Below are 19,111 nucleotides of genomic sequence, written 5' to 3' on the forward strand. Positions count from 1 at the left end.
GGAACTTTGAAGGAGGCTAGCACACAAACACCAGGACCCACCTGCCTGGAAATTTACAGGGTTCACCCCTTTTTGTAGACCTACTATGTCTCCCGCTTTCATGCACATGTGTGGGGAAAAAACAGAAAGTTATGGCCAGTTTAATTTTGAATTTTTTTTTATAAATAAAAATAAAAATGTAAAGTTTAAATGTGGCTATCACAGGGCCCCTTGATCTGCTTCTCTGAAATTTAGCAGGGTTAATCCCCTCTTGTGGGGGCTACTGCACCTGCAGGTTTCATGCACCTCTGTGGAAAAGAAAACCCTATAAATTTATGTCTGTTTCGGTTTCCCCTTGCAAGTCAATGGGAAGACTGGAGCTCTGGTTTCCCAAATATTGGTTTGGATATGAGGTCTGAGGTGAGACCCTCCCAAAATGAACCCAAGGGAACAGGGGCTGAGTCAAGGTGCCAACTCAAGCTGCGAATGTGGGGGTGGCCTCATACAGCCACGCCATTGAGCTCATTGGGACTCTTGAGATAAATTGCCTATAGGATTGCAGCCTTGTATGATCCAATGTGCATCTTTGCAAGTGCAAGACTGAAACATGTTTTATTGGTAATCAGTGCCTATTGGTGGTTTATAAAACAGTTGTCTGAATTCTGCTTGTCTGGCTACTTGGTCATGAGTAGGAAGAATATGCTCTGCAGGATCTCAGAGGTACTCTCGCCTCCAGAGGCTGGACTACGCCTTGCATCCCGGAGAGAACTTATTCCGGTGCTGCTGGTGGGGTGTAATAGAGATTTTGAGCTTCAGAGCACCGCGTCGGCTTAAAAGACAACGACGGGAAACTTGCCTCGATAAGGGCAGCACTTCAGCTCTCAAGCACCTAAAGCCTTCCTCAGGAACAGCGTGCCTCTGAGCATGGGCAGAGCTCTTTCATCCTTCGCCGCGGCAGCCACCGTTTATTCGTTAGTGTTGGGACAGTTTCGAGGTCAAAATTGCGCTTGTCATGCAGCGCCGAGCGCCAGCGGTTCCTCTTACGGGTGAGTAAGTGAAGGAGGAGGAGGAGAGAGAGAGATCACAAACCTTTACCAAGTTTCCACGTGCTTGAACCCCAGCGAGCCACACCTCCCCACCCTACAGGAACCCAAGAAGCTGCCTTCTGCCGAGTCAAGCCGTTGCTCCACCTAGCTCAGCGTTGCCCACACGGATTGGCAGCAGCTTTCCAAGCTTGCAGGATGCAGGGGACACTCCCAGACCCGCTGGGCGATGCCCGGGGCCGGGGGGGGGCACTAAAGGCGGCACCTTCTGCGCAAGGCAGGCGCGTTTTCGCTGCGCTACGGCCCTTCCTTGCGCTGCTTCGGCGCTCAGGTTCCCTCCCTCTCGCCTTCCCTCCGCCGTTGTTCCCTCCCCGGGGAGCCCCCGCCCTGCCCTGCCCCGTGACGAAGCACTAGAGACCGGCCCGCCGGCTACTTGCCCAGTTCCTCCGGCGCTCTCTGGGGCTGCCTCCACTCTCCACCCTCTTCCTTGGCCGGATCGCTGCCACCGGCTCCGCGCGCTTGGAGAACTTCGCCGCGCGCTCTTTCTCCTTCTGGCCCCCTTCCTTCCATTTTTTTTAATTATTTTTTTTGAAACCCACGCTCTTCACTTTCTCTTTCTTCTCCGGACCTTCCAGCTCGCCTTCCTTCTCGTTCTCGCTTTCCCCACGCGTCGCTCGTGCTTTGCTTTCTTTTTTTGTTTCTTCCACCCTCTTCCTTTCCCGGCCACCCCGGAGCGCCAGCAGGTGCCACCGCCCCATAATACCCCTACCGCCCCCCTCTTTCGCCCTGGCTGCCTGCTGGCTGCTCAAGAGGCAGGGATGGGGGGCTGCCCAGGGGGTCTTCAGCCCCTGCCTCCCAACCTCGGCGGCCAAGCGCTCGTCCGTCCCTGGCAGCGCGCAAGAGATGCAGAGCAAGGAAGACCCGGCGGAGACCACGGTGCTGCCCATCCCTGGAGAGCCCGGCGACAACCTGCGGCGCCTCCGAGGCAGGAAAGTTTTGCTGGGGGAAGAGAAGAAGCTGGCTGGGTGGGCGCTGGGCATCGCCCTGCTCGGCATCTTCCTGATGATTTTGCACACCGAACTGGCTTGGTTTGGACGCTGTCAGGTAAGTCACCTTTACGCTCCGCTCTTAACAGCCCACACCAACCAAATGTTCTCTTGTCCGGATGCTTTGAACTGATGGGGATTGTGGTCCAAAACATCTGAAAGGCGCCAGGGTTAGCAAAGGTGTTTTAATAGCAGGTGTTTTCCCCAGATCCGTTTCCATTTGGGGGACTTTTTAAAGTTTTGCCTCATGCAGAGAAGATACAGAAGGAGTGCAATTTGGGGTTAGGAAGAAACTTCTCTTAAAATCGGGTCAGCTGGGGGAGATTCGTGGTCTTTGCTCTTTCTATACATCAGGGATGGTGTCCGTGGTGTCCCAACAGATGTTATGGGACTCCAGTCAAGCAAGGCTAATGGTCAGGGAGGGTGGGAACTCTCCATCCCTGATGAGACACCCAAGAGCCTGCTGCTGCTGCTGCTTTTCCACCCGATGAAGAATTCTGTGGAATTCAAAAGCTGGCACGCACTCTCATCAACCACAAGTCCCTCCGTTGACATGCACAACCTATAATTGGAGAGTCGTTGTGGTGCACTGACTGCTTGGTCTTGGATGGGCTGGGTGGGAAGAGTCTTTTTAAAAACCCAACTCTGCAATAAAGTTCACTGGGTGACTTTGGTCTTAAGTAGCCTGCGAAGGGATTGAGTTCATTGGGAGAAGGGCAAGATTGAAAACGTGACGTTTCCTTGCCCATACCCCTTTGCATCTGCACCAAACACTCAAAATAGGTATCAAAAGGAAATGGAGGCCATTTACCATTTCCTAAACCAAAGTTTAGGACGTTGTGAGCTGGGAATGCATCCTTCTATATTTTCTTTTTCCGTTGCCCAGTGCAATATCGCATTGCAACAAAACAATAGCCTCAGAACAATAAACATGCGTGGCTTTCAGTCATGACCCTGCCTGCTCCTCAAGAGCGCCCTGCCACCCCCCACCCCCGGTGATAAAAGTGGGAGTTAATTAACATACAGATGAAACTAGTGCTATTAAATTAACCTGCGGGACTCATTGTCACCCAGTGTTGTGACGGCCACCAGCACACACGGTGGCTTCAAGAATTGCTTCAGGGAAATCCTGCACACATCTGTCCCACTGAACTCCAGCTCCCATCACCTGAGACAACTGGCAGTGCTGGCTGGGGTTTGTGTGATGTATGTTGTGGTCCAACAACACCTAGAAGGTCCCCGGGTTCTCTATCCCCTCCCTTAAGACCTACTCATAGTAGGTGCCTGCCTGGATTCTGCCTCAGAGGTGGCTGTACCACGAGGGAAGGTGAGGCAGCAGCCTCTGGTGGTTGAGGGAGCGGAAAGCAGGTGGACCCAATCTGCAGGGCATCATTCACAGAGAGGTTTTTTTTTTAAAAAAAACACCTCGATTTCTTAGAAGTCCTTTTGCAGGAGCCCCGTTGAAGTGAATGAGAACTGAGGGGCAGAGATGATGCGGGGAATTTATTAACAGCATCTTGCTTTTTAAAAATATATATATGCTAATAACAGCCAAAGGTATTAATCAGGACCGTGTGTGTGTGTGTGTGTGTGTGTGTGTGTACGTGCTTAACCCTTTCATTCCATGCCAGTTTCCCAATTAAATCAACCTTCCAGCTGCTGTTTAGGCCAGCTGTTTTGCTAGTACCACTGTGCTTCCTCCCATGGGGCAGATAGAAGATTGGTGCAGAATTTAACCAGACAAATAGTGAAATCGGCCATCTCTCAGTCCTCCCCCTCATAAGTCCTGCAGCTTTTCTTAACATTTGCAAAAGAGAGAGAGAGAGAGAGAGAGAGAGAGATCCTGTTTAGGGATTTCCTGCATCACTTCTGGATTGGTCCTGGAATGAACAGCCGCTCATTCCGATGCAGCTCATGCAAAAGAACATCCCAGCAGCTTCCTTCCTTCTCCTGTTTAATTTGTGTGTCTCAGCCGGGAAGGGATTGCACTTGGACTTTTCTGCCTCAAAAGCACAAGTGGGTTCCCGTGATATCTGACGCTATGCACTCGATATGTGAGGACACTTCTGAGTCCTCCAAACTGTTTTGGGGATGGGGTTCTATGGGTGTGACTTACAGCAGGCTGTGTGTTACAACTGTGGAAAAGCCAGAGGTTTCTGAGCACCCAAAACACACCTCTTCACTCCTACGAGCAAGAGGCATTGTCCCAGTTTGAGGATGCATTCCAGCCAAGCGAAAGAGCACAGAACAGGCCCAGCGAGGACAATGGCTTGGAGAGGTGGGGTGTCCAGAGGGCAGAATCCTGAGGGCCAGATTGATAAGCTTGGAGTGCCACCTTTGACTTCATGGGAGGAGGTGAACTGGAGGTTCCCCACCCCAGATCTCCCTGATTAGGGAAGCACAAAGAAAAAACACCCTTGGGAAAAGAAGACCCTCCATATTCACTGATTTGCGTACCTCTGTGTTTTGGAGGAGGAAAGAGTCCACTGTTTGTGTCCACAGACAAGTCCATGTGTGTCTGCAGTAACATTTTATTTTTTTAAAAGACACCTCTACATCTTACCAGAAGACAAAACAGTGATGGTGCTTTAAACAAGGAGATGTAGTGGAAGGGAGAGCCAGCGTAGTGTAGTGGTTAGAGTGTTGAACTCGGACCTGGGAGACCAGGGTTCAAATCACAGAATCAGTAGGGTTGGAAGGGATCATGAGGGACATCTAGTCCAACCCCCTGCAATGCAGGAATCTTTCGCCCCTTGTGAGTCTCGAACCTATAACCCTGAGATTAACAGCCTCATGCTCTACCGACTGAGCTATCCCAGCGATGCCCACCGGATGACCTTGGGCCAGTCCCAGCCTCTCAGGCTAACCTACCTCACAGAGTTGTTGCGAGGATAGAATGGGGAGCAAGAGAACCTTGAGCAACTTGGGGACTTTTTATTTATTTTATCTATTTTCACGTTTATATCCCACTTTTTCTCCAAGGAGCTCAAGTTGGTGTTGACACTTGTCCCCCTCCCCACAACAACCCTGTGAGGTAGTTACACGTAGGTAGCCATGTTGGTCTGCCATAGTCAAAACAAAATTAAAAAATTCCTTCCCGTAGCACCTTAGAGACCAACTAAGTTTGTTATTGGTATGAGCTTTCGTATCTGAAGAAGTCTGCATGCACACAAAAGCTCACACCAGTAACAAACTTAGTTGGTCTCCTGTGAGGTAGGTTAGGCTGAGAGGCAGCGACTGGCTCCAAAGTTACCCAGTGGGATTCCTGGCTGAGTGGGGATTTGAACCCTGGTCTCCCAGATCCTAAGGGACGCAGGTGGCGCTGTGGGTTAAACCACAGAGCCTAGGACTTGCCGATCAGAAGGTCGGCAGTTCGAATCCCTGCGATGGGGTGAGCTCCCGTTGCTCGGTCCCAGCTCCTGCCAACCTAGCAGTTCGAAAGCACAAAGTGCAAGTAGATAAATAGGTACCACTCCAGTGGGAAGGTAAACGGCGTTTCCGTGTGCTGCTCTGGTTCGCCAGAAGCGGCTTAGTCATGCTGGCCACATGACCCGGAAGCTGTCTGCGGACAAACGCCGGCTCCCTCGGCCAATAAAGCGAGATGAGCGCCGCAACCCCAGAGTCGGTCACGACTGGACCTAATGGTCAGGGGTCCCTTTACCTTTACCTCCCAGATCCTAGATCTGACACTCTCATCACTACGCCACACTGGCTCAGACTGGCTACACCACAACCAAGAGAACAGAGTTTCTTCTTGGGTAAGTTGTGCTGGTGGATCTAGGTGTGGAGCTTGCAAACTGTCCTCATCACACTGCGTAGCATAGCTCTCTGGTCTGAGTCATCTTGGCTTTGACTACATCAAGCATTTCCCTTGCCTGCAGGCAGCTCTTAACTGTAGATTTCCCCCCCTTGATAACAAAAGGGCTGTAAGCTTTCTTCACAAGTGAGGCTTAGGCTGGTGTTTGTATTACCCCACATTTGTAATGCAAATGAAAAGTCTACATGGCTAGAGTCAGCCTCGTCTGCTTCAGGAAGCCAAAGACAGCCAGACAGTGATGGCTGATGATAATAGGCCAGTGGCCTAGCGTGGGTTGTCAGCACCCGGGGCAAGGCAAGTAATTTGCGCCCCCTAACCCTAACCCCCAGATGTTGCGCCCGGCCCCCCTGCACCCCCCACGCTACGCCACTGTAATAGGCCACTGACTTTAAGCGCTCAGTTAATGCAGTTTAGGAAGTTCTGTGCATGCTGGAAAGCAAGACTTCTGAAATAAGGGATTGTGAAACTGGAAGAAAATGATGTGGCGTGTCTTTGCAGGACATTAAGGTCAAGGTAAAGGGACCCCTGACCATTAGGTCCAGTCGCAGACGACTCTGGGGTTGCGGTGCTCATCTCACTTTATTGGCTGAGGGCACCGGCATACAGCTTCTGGGTCATGTGGCCAGCATGACTAAGCCGCTTTTGGAGAACCAGAGCAGTGCACGGAAACACTGTTTACCTTCCCGCCGGAGCGGTACCTATTTATCTGCTTGCACTTTTTGGCGTGCTTTCAAACTGCTAGTTTGGCAGGAGCAGGGACTGAGCAACGGGAGCTCATCCTGTCATGGGAATTCGAACTGCTGACCTGATTGGCAAGCCCTAGGCTTTGTGGTTTAGACCACAGCGCCACTCCTGCCCCATTTGCAGGGCACTCATTTGCAGCGAGATGAGTGCCGCAACCCCAGGGTTGTCCGTGACACACCGCATCGTTTTCTTCCAGTTTCACAATCTCTTTCTTATTTCAGAAGTCCTGTTTTTCAGCACACACAGAACTTCCTAAACTGCATTAACTGAGCACTTAAAGCCATGCTTTTACTGGAATATTCCAACATGGTTCCTGCCAGCTGATTTGGCGATGAGAGCTGTGGTCGAAGACAGCTGGGGGTATCAAGGCTGGAATAATGTTGTTGGCAGCATGGGTGTAGCCAAAGGGGGCATGGGTGGACAGCTGGCCCCCCAAATCAATAAAAATCAGTACAAATCTGAGGTTCTACCCACTCCAAAACAAAAGCCTGCTCCCTTAACAAAAATCCTGGCTACGTCCATGGTTGGCACCCATCTTTCTCAAAAGACAATGGAATGTGTCTCTGGGGGGTGAAATCAAACTGCTGCGACCCTTCCCACAAAACCAGCAGCCAAACATAGAAGCTAATCTCCTCTTAAGATGCACGCAAAGCTACGTCAGACCACTGGTATGTTGAGCTCAGTATTGTCTACATCTCTTCAGGATTTGAGACAGGAACCTCCCCTGCCCTGCCTGGAGATTTCATGGCCCTTCTACATGCCAAGCATGCTCTGCCACTCTACCTATGGCCTTACAGCTGTTGACAAGCTCCCACTCTCACTCCACTCCCCAGGCAGGGCAGCCAATGGTCAGGGATGATGGGAGTTGTGGCGGGTTATAGGTGCCCCATCGCTGCTATAAAGCTTAAATGTACGGAGCTGCCCCAGCACAGCAGCTGGGAGGCTGAGTTTCAAATAAGAATATAGGAAGAATCCTACGGGATCAGGCCAACGGCCTACCTAGTCCAGCATCCTGTTCCCACAAAAACCCACAAGCCAGAGCACGAGCACCTTTCCCACCTGCGATTCCCAGAGACGGGCATTCAGAGGGCATCCTCCGCTCAACTCCCAAAGCCAAAACAAACGGGAGGAACCGAAACCGAAAAGAATATGAAAAGGTTCTCGAAAGCACTTACAATTAAAAGTTTATCATAGCTCAGCATCTTTCAGAACCAAAGGTCCTTCAACTGGAGACTTTCCGAAGCAGTTTGCACAAATGCTGCTGACTGTCTGGCGCCATGGGGAAAAACAGGGAACAAGTGGGGTTTGGGTTTCTGTCGTTTGGCACCTGTCTTTTCAGAGTTCCTCTTTGCACAACCTGTTTAGATGGGCCTAGACCAGCCATGCTCTCCCAGTCTCAATCCCACCCCCTTTTGTGTTAGTATAGGGCAGGGCTTCCCAAACCATGGTCTGTGGACAACTGGTGGTCCACAAACTTCATTTTGGTGGTCCAGGGCAAGGCTGTAAAGAAGAACATTTATCCTTTGAATTCTGTAAAGTTCTGCAGAATTCAAACTGGAATGCAATGAAGTGCAATATAAGAAAGGAAGGGACCAATCAAAACGCAATTAAAAATCATTATAAGTGGTACAGCAGGCACACAAAAATCACCAAGAGCCAGTGCGGTGTAGTGGTTAGAGGGTCAGACTATGGCCTGGGAGACCAGGGTTCAAATCCCCTGCTTCTGTGCTGCTAACACAGCAAAAGCAACACAGGAGGCAGCAGCTACAAGTTACCAGTCTCTGCAGCCACGGCAGGCGCTGTGATTCACCAAAGGTTTGACTTCACCCCTGGAGTGCACTCCATTGTCTCTCGAGACAGATGGGTGTCAACAACAATTCAAAGCACATTCAATACAACTTAAAGCACACAACTTCCCCCAAGGAATTTGGGGGACTCTAGTTTCCCCCTTCATATAGCTCCAATGCCCAGCACCCACAACAAACCACAGTTCCTGTGATTCTTGGGGGAAGCTATGTGTTTTAAACAAGCATTGAATATGCTTTAATTGTATGGTGTGGATCATTGCTAAGCATGCCAAGCTCTGCCGATCTCCTACCCCGTAAAAATGTCTCCTGTACCTTATCCCAGAGAAGCAGGAAACAGAAAGTCCTCGCTCTGGCTTGTCTCCTCCATCCCCTCCCTTGAGATTTATTGCATTTTGCTCCTGCTGCAATTTGAGACCTGCAGGGTGGAAGGACGTTGGGGACATCAAGACCACGGAAAAGGGAAGGGAATGTGCTTATTCAGGGGTGGGGTGCAGGACTGAATGGACAAGTCCCAGCATAGCGGGGCAACTGCGTGCTGAAGTGAAAGATTTGTATCGGTTGCATAACACAGAAGGTGCTGAGGTTAAAGCCCGCAATTGATTGTGTGTGTGTTTGTAGGCCAGCCTAAGTGATCCATAAGATAAAGTAGCTGAGGCAGATTGTCAGTCTTGCTTATCTGACCCTTCTGAGTCATCCCCGGTTGGATTGTCCATAAACATTCTGTGACATCACCAGTCGCTAGCATTCCATAACTGGTCCTTTCTCCTCAGCTGTTAGAATGCCGGCAAACATTCTGTGACATCACCAAAGCTGAGGCAGGGACAGGGTTTGGAGGTGGCTGGGCAGCAGCCTGCATCTATAAAGTGCTTCTTAAACCTCTAAAGTGTTTGAAGGAGACTTCCTTTGGAGCAGTCATTCCCAGAGTGTAAGGTGGGTCTTTGTAGGGTGATTAGCCACTTCCTCCTTGATCCCCTTCCAGAATGTGCCAGGAATTCAATCCCTGAGCTTTCCTTTGTAAATGCCAAACAGTGTTGCCATCTTTTGCAGGGTGTGTTTGTGTGTGCCTGCTGGCCTGAGAGGGTTGCATTGGTAAGAGAGGTATGGCAAGCAGAAATACAACAGGAGCAGTGTGACCTGGCAATGTGGTGACTGGGGAAAAGACCTGCTGAATTTCTGCCTGTTGTGCAAATGTTTTTTTTTTAAAAGTATAGCAGTTCTGACTAGAGAGGGGGAGGAAGTAGCAACACTAGTGAGAACAATAAATTGAGGGCATGACCTGCTTTTTCCAAAGTTCTTTTTTACCTCAATTTGTTTGGTGGTGGGGAGAATATTGATTTCATCTACTTACCCACAGGTTGAGGGCAGGAGACAATGCGAATCACTGCGGGGGGGGGGGGAGAATAAAAAAGCAGGTGTTGTATCTTATAAGGAATGAAGAACCAAACCCTTAACATGCAAGGAAGAACTGAAAGGTCAGGGAGTGCTGAGTTATTCCCCGCTACCCTGATCCTCCCCTGAAAATCAGCCCTGCAGCTGCTTAAAATCTACCTGCTGAACTGAGCTCCAAAAGGAGTGTGAGCTCAATGGGGAGTGGGATGGGTTAAGCACCTCTTCCTCTCCCTCATCAAATGATGGCATTGCAAGAGAGGACTGCAATGAGCAAGCCAAAATAAGTTGTTGGGATCAACAGCAATTCATGGTAATGATTCACAATTGTGTGGTTCTGCAAAATCTGCAAGATACTTTAGTATACGTTTAGAGGTAGACCTATAGCCCAGTTGTTTAACGATAGCTGCAACAAAAAGACTCCACCCTCCTGGCAGATTAACCAGGAGTAGCTTTTTGTGAGTTTCGTTCAGTCTTTGGTACTCAAAACGAATTCCTGAGTTCATATTTATTTCTGCAAGTAAGTCTGTCATACCAGACTCTGGTTGGTGGATCTCAGCAGCGGCAGACCTTGGGACCTCAAATTTAAGTGGTATGCTAGGTGACACCAAAATTCAGCGCCCCTGCCTCTTGTACTCCATTCCAAATAATAGTTGTGGCACCCCCAAGGCTGTGCATCCAGGGCGACCAAACTGGTTGCTTTCCCCTAAAACTGCTTCTGATCTTTCGCAAAACTCCTCCACAAAACCACCGCTGCAAGTTTGAAGCCTGTCCACCCACCCCCAGCTCTGTAGCACAGATCCTATTGTGATGTTTGTGCAGAATATACAGGAAGGACCCTACCAATCAGTGTGGACAATACTGAGCCAGATGGACCAATAGCTTGCCTTCATATAAGGCCGCTTCTCTGTTGAATGGCTTTCTGAGAAGGACTGGGGTTCTGCAGAACAGGATTCTATAAAGCGAGTGTGGGAAAGAGCTTGTTGACCTTGAAAAGTCCAGCTTTGTTAAAAAAAATTAAAAATAAGTGTGGCAATCACTCCAAAAGTTCTGGCTTCTACGCAAAGAGGTCTGGCAAATTGCCCAGAGATCAAAAACCTGCTTGGGCTGCTTTGCTTTGTTTTCGAGTCAATGAAGCAAGAAGACCTCTAGACCTACCTTATAGGGCTGATGTGAAGACTTAGGAGACAGTGTTCTAAAATTGCCCGGTTTCAATTTTTTAAAAACATTATTAGGTCTCAATCAGAAAGAGAGCCGGACGTGTAGCTGCTGTTGCCATGCTTAAACTTGGACCCTGCATGTCCTGAGCTGCGTGGCCAGTTCTGTACAGATCCAAAAAGTGGTGCTGTGCCTTTCCTGGGACAGATTCACATTGCAGATTAGATACAACAGGAGCAGAGCATATGCTCTCTTTGTGTTGGGTTTATAGCTTCTCTTCCCCCAATTTTGATGGGAAACCTTGCACAGACCCAGAGAGGACTGAGGAAGCATCTTGTGCCCACACTTCCTTGTGTTTGGGACAGCGTGTGACAGAAAGCTGCCCTTTGTTTCAGAGTCTGAGAATAACTGCACAAGTGCACAAGCCCCGGACCCAGGAGTCCTGGCATGCAGCCCCCCTGCCCTCTACCTCCCCCCCCCCCCCGTTGGGAAGGGGAAATATTTTCCCTTGCTACAGCTTGAGGTCTCTTTGCTTTTGCCCTGCTATGTGACGGCAGCTCTGCCTCCCAAGGGCAGAGAGATCTGGAGCAAGTTTCCCCTGGAAGATGAAGAGCCTTTCCTGAACCTCCGTCTGCAAACAGACCTCGGATCCGTTCTAGGTCCCCTCTGTGACCGCTCCCTGCTTGGGAACACGTCGGAGAAGCTGGCTGGAAGAAACAAGGGGGGAAACGCAGGCAAAGGGTTCTGTCTGGGCTGCAGAGGAAAGGGGGCTGATTTTTATTTTTTTGGAGGCAGGGGAAATGTTTCAGTAAATGTGCTCCAATTTAAATATTGCACTCGGATTCAAAAAGGAGTACCATGATTAGAGCTGCCTTCTGTGAGCTATAGTGACCTCCCCGTTGCCCTCGTCACTCGCTGGTACCAAGACTGAAAATAAATCCGATTCCTGCCAGCTCAGGCATTTTAATATTTGGGCTCCTTCAGAGCCTGTTCTTAAACATCAGGTAAAAAGAAATGCACGTTGGCATCTTTCACAGGCAGGACCATGCAGCCAAATGTGACCCACCAGTCATGTATGGAAGCAGCTGGTGCTTGACTCCTTCCCCATTTTTGCAGTGACAGGCAAGCCAGGGGATTGTTCTTCAATCTCATAAATGCCACTTTTACATGTCTGGTAGCCCGCATTCAGCTTGCTGGGTCAAAATTTGCTGACCCATCAGGATTAAGCAGATTTCAGTCTTACTTCTGCTCTGTTTTTAAAGCCTTACTATAACAGATTAGCAAGTGATCCGCCTTGAACTATTTGGCCAGGAACACCAGTTTCCACTTAAAAAAACAACTTGAATCTTGCAGAGTTCTTGATTAACTTGATTAACAGCTGAGCTCTTGCAAACAGCTCTGGGTTTTGCTCCAGTAGGTCAGTTCTTGGATAGTTTACAACCTAGCTCTTGCAAGGAACTTTGCTTTGACCTCCCTGCTTGACTCTGAAACCATGCTTCTGACTGGAGGTTTGTAATCATGTGGCATCCTCAGAGGCCTGAGTTCAAGTCTTCACTCAGCTACAGGAGCTGGGAAGCAGGCCCATGGCTGGATTGCAGTTGCTTCCCAGCTGATTGACATGTGGTGGTAGGATTCTGGATTGTACCACTTTAGGGGTGTGAGCATGGTTTTCCATGTCTCCTCACAAAGTAATAAATTAGTAAAATGGGAAAAAACTTTAACACAGCCTTCTCCATGGTGTTCTAGTTTTCTGCATGCAAGGAGTTGTATTTTCATTGTTGAATGCCGGAATATCCAGACCCAAACACACCTGCAGTCTGAAGTGGTACAATCCGGAATCCTGCCCCCTCATTCTCTTTAATGTGTTGCAAGGGTGGGAGTTTTCCACTTAACAGAACAAAGGTGGGTGTTTATTTTTCCAACATAAATAGATTTTTTTAAAAAAAATGTTTTGCAAACTGGGATCTGAATGGACATGCAGAGGAGCTAAGCAGAGGCATGCAGCTCTGGGATTTACTGAGCAACTTGTCCGTACCTTCACAGAGTTGACCTTTCTTATCTAGTAAGAAACGTAATTCTGGCTTAGGCAAAGGAGCAAAAAACGTTTTCATAGCACTTTAGTGGAAATGGGCTGGAACGAAATCAAAGCAGGAGGCGAAAGATAAAATCAGGAAAGGGACTAATGTTGGCTCTTTGGCATGTGGAGCAGTGCAATGGGCAGGTGCTGAGGGGTGTTTTCCCCCATTGGCACCCAAGGGTAACTGTAGGGAATAAGTTTTTGGGAACAGGCAGAGAAAAGGCAAAGCTGGGGCAACATCACAAGATGGTAGAGGAGAGGAATGAAGACCACAGAAGGTGGCAAGAGTAATGTTTGGTTCACCCGCAGCTATTGCAGAGCCACCGGCATTTCCAAAGAGAAAAACAAGGAGGCTTGAGAATTTGGAACATCTGACCCATCACAGATGTGAACCTGTGATGGTGGACTCCGGTTCCTATCGGTCCCAGCCAACATGGGAAATGGTCAGGAGTGATGGGGTTGTAGACCAGCAACACACACACACCCTCGATTTAGTTTCACACTCATAATCACTGCCGGAGCCCCTTCCTGTCTGCACACACTCCACCAAATTGTGGTAATTTGTGTAACCTTTCCCGTGTCAGCTTCTGATGAAGGGTGTGTGAGTCGACTGGCGATAACCATTTCCGAATAATGTTTAACGAAACGTTTTCATCTTACAGTGGATTTTATTGTAATCATCGAAATAACAAGGGCAGCTCAAACGCATTCAGGCTAGGCACAAGTTACTGTTTACTCTGGCCCCAGTGTGCTCCCGCTGTTGGGGTTTGAAGCTAAGTACACATGAAGTTTTGATCCGTATGTATCCTGTAGCTTCTTGAGAAACGGTGCGGGTGGGAGAGGGAGGGAAACAAATCAGGTCATGTGCAACAGGTGAAGACAGGAACACAAGGATGTGACTTGAGATGCAGAGGTGCACAGACAGGACCTCACTGAGACGCCTCAGTGACATTTAGGCGCACAGAGCAGGAAGTGGCGCTCTGGGATTTTTGCACATGCTCTAGAGTCAGGACATGTGGTCCTGCAACAAAATGTTGCAGTATGGATTGCTACAGTTTAGGATACCTGCTGCTCATAGGATGAAGGAAATCAGAGTAGACCTAATTTTTCAACTAGTGTATGCACTTCAGATTACTGGAGCGGGGCTAAGTACACAACATACATTTAAAGCACATCCCCTCCCCTCCCCTCCTGGGAAGACTCCTGGGAACTGTAGTTTGTTTGTTATAGGCGCTGGGAATTGCAGCTCTGGGAGGGGTAAACTACAGTTTCTGAGATTCTTTGGCAGGTGCATGTGCTTTAAAGGTGTGTTTTGTACACAGTCCCAGTTAACCGTCTTGAAAGAAGATAAAATAATTGCCTTGCAGGACCAGCACAAAGGTCCCTCTCACCCTCAGCCTTTGGACGTTCGCAGGCCGAATATTAGGCAACATCCCCTTCCCCTGTTTATCTCACGACTGGTAAGAATGGAACCTGCGTCAAAGTGCTGCAGCATGGAATGCTTATGTTCAGGATTCTAGCCAGTCAGCCATACTGTTTTATCAGGATATTTTTCTGTTGGAAGCTTCCCAGAGTGACGGGGGCAACCCAGTCAGATGGGTTGGGCACAAACAAATTATTATTATTATTATTATTCTCACTGATACAGTGGTACCGCCGGTTACGAACTTAATTCGTTCCGGAGGTCCGTTCTTTACCCGAAACCATTCTTAACATGAGGTGCACTTTCACTAATGTCGCCTCCTGCTGCTGCCGCACCGCCAGCATGCAGCTTCCACTAGCATCCCAGGGCAAAGTTCGCAACCAGAGCATCTTCCTCCGGGTTAGCAGGGCTTGTAACCTGAAGCATTTGTAAGGAGGACGGTATGTGTTAAGTTGTGGGTGAACACGTCAGACGACACAGCAATTCTTCAAACAGCTCTTGTTTATTCACAGGCCAGAACAGAACTGAACTGAAGGGTTCAGTCAGCCTGTTTATATAGAGCTCCAGTACAACGTAACTGTAACAATTTTCTAAAACTATCCAATCACTGAACGTCACTTTCGATCCCTTATTTGCATAACTATCTACAGAATCCCCCTGCTTGCCCAGGGTGAGAACTTCAGTACATAACAGTATGTAACACGAGGTTCCACTGTATTTGCTTTTTTTACAAGCAGAGTTTTTTGTGCATGGGGTGGGGGGCAAAAAACCCAGAAGTAATGTGAAAAGCGGGGGGGGGGGGGGGGACTAGTTTTGGAAAAGTTCCCTGGGAAAAGAGATTGAAACTACTCTGTGAATTGTAGCTCTGGTCAGGTAACAGGGGTTTCCTAACAACTCTTAGCACCCTTAAACTTCATTTCCTAGGGTCCTTTGGGGAAAGCCGTGAGTGTTTAAAGTGGTATCATAGGGCTTTAAATGTATGGTATGGCCTAGATCTGGTCTTTACTGAGCATATGTTCTGATTTGTCTGTGGGACAAACAATGAGCATTCATCCTGATTGGCTTTGTGGGGTGTTTATACATCTTCGCTGGTTCACCCCACACTTTTCATTGCATTTCCCTGGGCACTTCCAGCCTGTTGTTGTTTTTGGGTGGGCCACCCAGTCACGTTCTGGGAAATTAAGCTTGCGCAATTATAGCTGGTCAGGAGTTCTCAGCAGACCTGCTTCTCCTAAAGATGGGTTATTTCTTGATAAAGAACTCATTTACACTTTTGCTTGACCTGTATTTTGATCTTATTGTGCACTAATTAATTCCCCCCTGATCCAACAGATGTTTGTTTGTTTGTTTGTTTAGCGGCCGTGCCTTGCGAAAATCTAATCTTACCCGTTGAATCAAGGCTCAGTTAAGCAAAATCTCTCTTGGGTTTTTCCACACATCGGATAAGATCCATTTCAGCAGCTAAGGTTGGGTAAGAATCCAGGGAGCTGTGGTTTATCCACAGTTCTGGGAATTGTAGTTCTGTGGGATAAACTACACTTCCCAGGATTCTCTGTGAGGATGGGAGTGTGCTTTAAATGTATGGTGCGTATCCAGTCACCATTAGCCTGAAAGCTTAGAATTGCCTCGCTGGATCAGCACAAAGATCATAGAAGTCCACCCATTGATCATAAAACTGTAGAGATGTAGCTCAACACGTCGTCTCCCATCCAATTGGAAACTATACGAGACCCTGCTTAGCTTTGTAAATGTGCTAGCAGTTTTTAGCGCTGCACCACAAGGTGGACTAAGATCTGTCTGGCCTTTGGAGGATTTACAAGCAAGAGGCACACAGAGGAACAAGCGGCACACTGGCCTTTTGAGTTTCTTGCATTTGTGCATTTTTCAAGGCTACCTGCAACAATATTTTGCAGCGTGGAGAGCTTGCAGCTTCAGATTCCAGCCAGCCGGTAGCACGTAGGACAAAAGAAATCGGTAAGAAGAGCTTGCTAGATTAGGCAGGTGACCCATCTAGTTCTGCACCCTGCACTGTCCTGAATCTTCCAACAGATTAACTAGCACACAAACTTCAGATTACTTGACTTGGGCAGCATACGCACCATACATTTAAGGCAACCCCACCTGGGAACTGTAGTTCCTTTAAGGGGCTGGGAACTGTAGCTCCGTGAGGTAAATTACCACTCCCAGGATTCTGGGGAAAATGGGCTTTAAAGGTGTGCTGTGTACGCAGGTCCAGTTCAGAGGAAGGTTCACCACCTCAGCGAGAGAACAAGGCTGCGTCTTCTTGGCTTTTCTCTTTTCCCTTCTTTATTTCCTTATCCTACCATTCCTGGCACGGGCAAGCCCCTTCTCCCGGCTCATGGAGCAAGCCCAACTTCCTTCTCTTGTCCGATTGTTCAGGACACAATTGCTCCCTTCACGGCAAGGGCTGTGGAGCTGGAGGGGGCGGGGAGGCAGCGTTGGGACCGGTGACAGGATAAATATTAATCCGGATGGGCCAGGTGACATGTGTTCTCACGGAGAAGCCGCCACCAGCAGTGGGAACTGCCCAGGGCAAGGGCGCAGAGGAGCCAAGAGACTCCAGGAGTTCCTTCCCAGCGCTGGGAGGAGAGTAAGGGATAGTGGTTAGGGATGGCAGGAGTGCAGACGTCACAAAAGGGGAGAAAACACACACACATACGCAAAACCATGACTGGAATTCAATGGAAAGGAGAGCCAAGTTGTAAATGTTAAGCTTTTAATCCAAACTCTGGAAGGGATTTGAGGCCTAGTGGGTGCTGCCAAGCCGCAAAAGTTGTTATTTCCGCTCCTGGTCCCTTTATTCCACCTCACCCTCGAGCTGTGGCAAGTTAATGCCATCTTTTGCCATCTTTACAGCGAGCGACTCTGTGCCCTTAATGGAGCAGTAGCTGATGTGTTTGCTCTGCAGAGGTAGCGGACTGCAATTCCTAGGATCCGGTGCCATGCAGACTGCAGCTGATGGGAGTTGTAGTTTATTTGTTTGTTTGTTCATTTCTCACCCACTTTTCACCTTAAGTTCCTTGGGCAGGTTGCAACATTAAAAGACAATATCCAAACAGTTTGAAACAACTCACAAAAAATAAAAAAAAAATACCGTACACACCTGGCAGGCACCACGATGGCTTCCCCTTGCCCTGATAGTAGTTGAGGGCTGCCAGCTTGAATGAAAAGAGGATAGGAAAAATTTGTGGAGGCTATCTATGGCTACTTGCTGAGCAAAGATGTACCTGTTGCATTTCTGCTCAGCATGGGGTTGTTTATCTGTCCACAAAACAGGTGGATGCTTTCTTGCTTCTCCAAGGATACTGGGGCAGAGACTTTGGTCCAGCATGCCTGAGGGATGCTCAGACCACACCCTGGACCGGCTGTTACCCCTACTAGTGAAGCAGCTCCTGCTGCAGAATTTGCATTGCAGGGATGAAAAGCTGGTGTTGATCTGTAACATTCCCCCCCCCCCCACCTGAAAAGTGAAGCACCATATTTTTCACTCTATAAGACGCACCAGACCATAAGACACACCTAGTTTTTGGAGGAGGGAAACAAGAAAAAAAAATTCTGAATTTCAGAAACCAGAACAACAAGAGGGATCGCTGCGTAGCGAAAGCAGCGATCCCTCTTGCTGTTCTGGCTTCTGGCATAGCTGCGCAGCCTCCACTCGCCCCATAAGATGCAGACACATTTCCCCTTACTTTTTAGAAGGGAAAAAGTGAGTCTTATAGAGCAAAAAATATGGTAAATTAGCTTCAATGCCCTGGAGCGAGATGCGGAAGTATTGAAAAGGGGTTATTTTTGGTGCAAGGGCCTCCACTCTCCCATCGGCCAATGGCTTCACAGAAACAAACCAAAGAAGGAACCCGGTAGGGCTGCATGCCCTCACGGGTGACTTTCCAGGGGCCGCCTGCCAAATGGAGGGCGGGGCCGGAGACAAAACAGGTGGATCACAAGCATGACTCTTACCTTTGCACAGTAAAAGTTGCAGATTTCTGCATGCGACCCCAACCCCTACCTCTCTCTAACCTCCATTCGAGCAACAAGAGGAATTATCATAGTTCAAAGACACATTCCAGTCAGGCAAAGGCACTTGAGGAGGAAGCAGAGCAGGGCTGTCCAAGGGCAATGCTGGGAAGACCCATGGAGTAAATAAAGGTTACATTCACCCCCAAAGAATCCTGGGAAATGTAGTTTGTTAAAGGTGCTGAGTATTGTTGGGAGAAACCCCCAGTTCCCCCACAGAATTACGATTTTTGGAGCGCTTTAACAACCGATCCCTTTTCACAGGGGACTCTGGGAATCGTAGCACCTCGCAGAACCCATATCAAACTACAGCTCCCAGAATTCTTTAGGGGAAGCGGTGATTGTTTAAAGTGGTATTGTAGTTCTTTAAATATATGGTGTGAATGTGGCCAAAGTCAGGATATATTTTGGCTTTAAAAAGAGACTCATGATGAGGAGGCAGCATGGGTTACTCAACTCTCTCTTCTGCCCCCTCCTGTGCCTCTATCTGTCTGTCTTGGCTGTCCTTTGAGGCCTGCCTTGCTTATATATCTTGTGAATGCCTCCCCTCTCAGTCACCTTCCCTATTGTAATAATATTTGCCCAGGGTGTCTCC

The 19,111-nt window shown here is 48.7% G+C and overlaps 1 protein-coding gene across 1 annotated transcript in view; it reads left to right on the plus strand.

Annotated features, from left to right (window-relative positions):
* Positions 1–1,452: 1,452 nt before the first annotated feature.
* Positions 1,453–19,111, plus strand: part of KCNN4 (potassium calcium-activated channel subfamily N member 4) — a 47,382-nt gene continuing 29,723 nt past the window's right edge. The window contains exon 1 of the mRNA XM_083754067.1: positions 1,453–2,126. Coding sequence (XP_083610193.1) covers positions 1,926–2,126 — 201 coding nt within the window. The 5' untranslated portion in view covers positions 1,453–1,925. The remainder of the gene's footprint in view (positions 2,127–19,111) is intronic.

Source organism: Podarcis gaigeae, assembly GCF_964106915.1.
Source record: "Podarcis gaigeae genome assembly, chromosome: 8".
NCBI classification, from domain to species: domain Eukaryota; kingdom Metazoa; phylum Chordata; class Lepidosauria; order Squamata; family Lacertidae; genus Podarcis; species Podarcis gaigeae.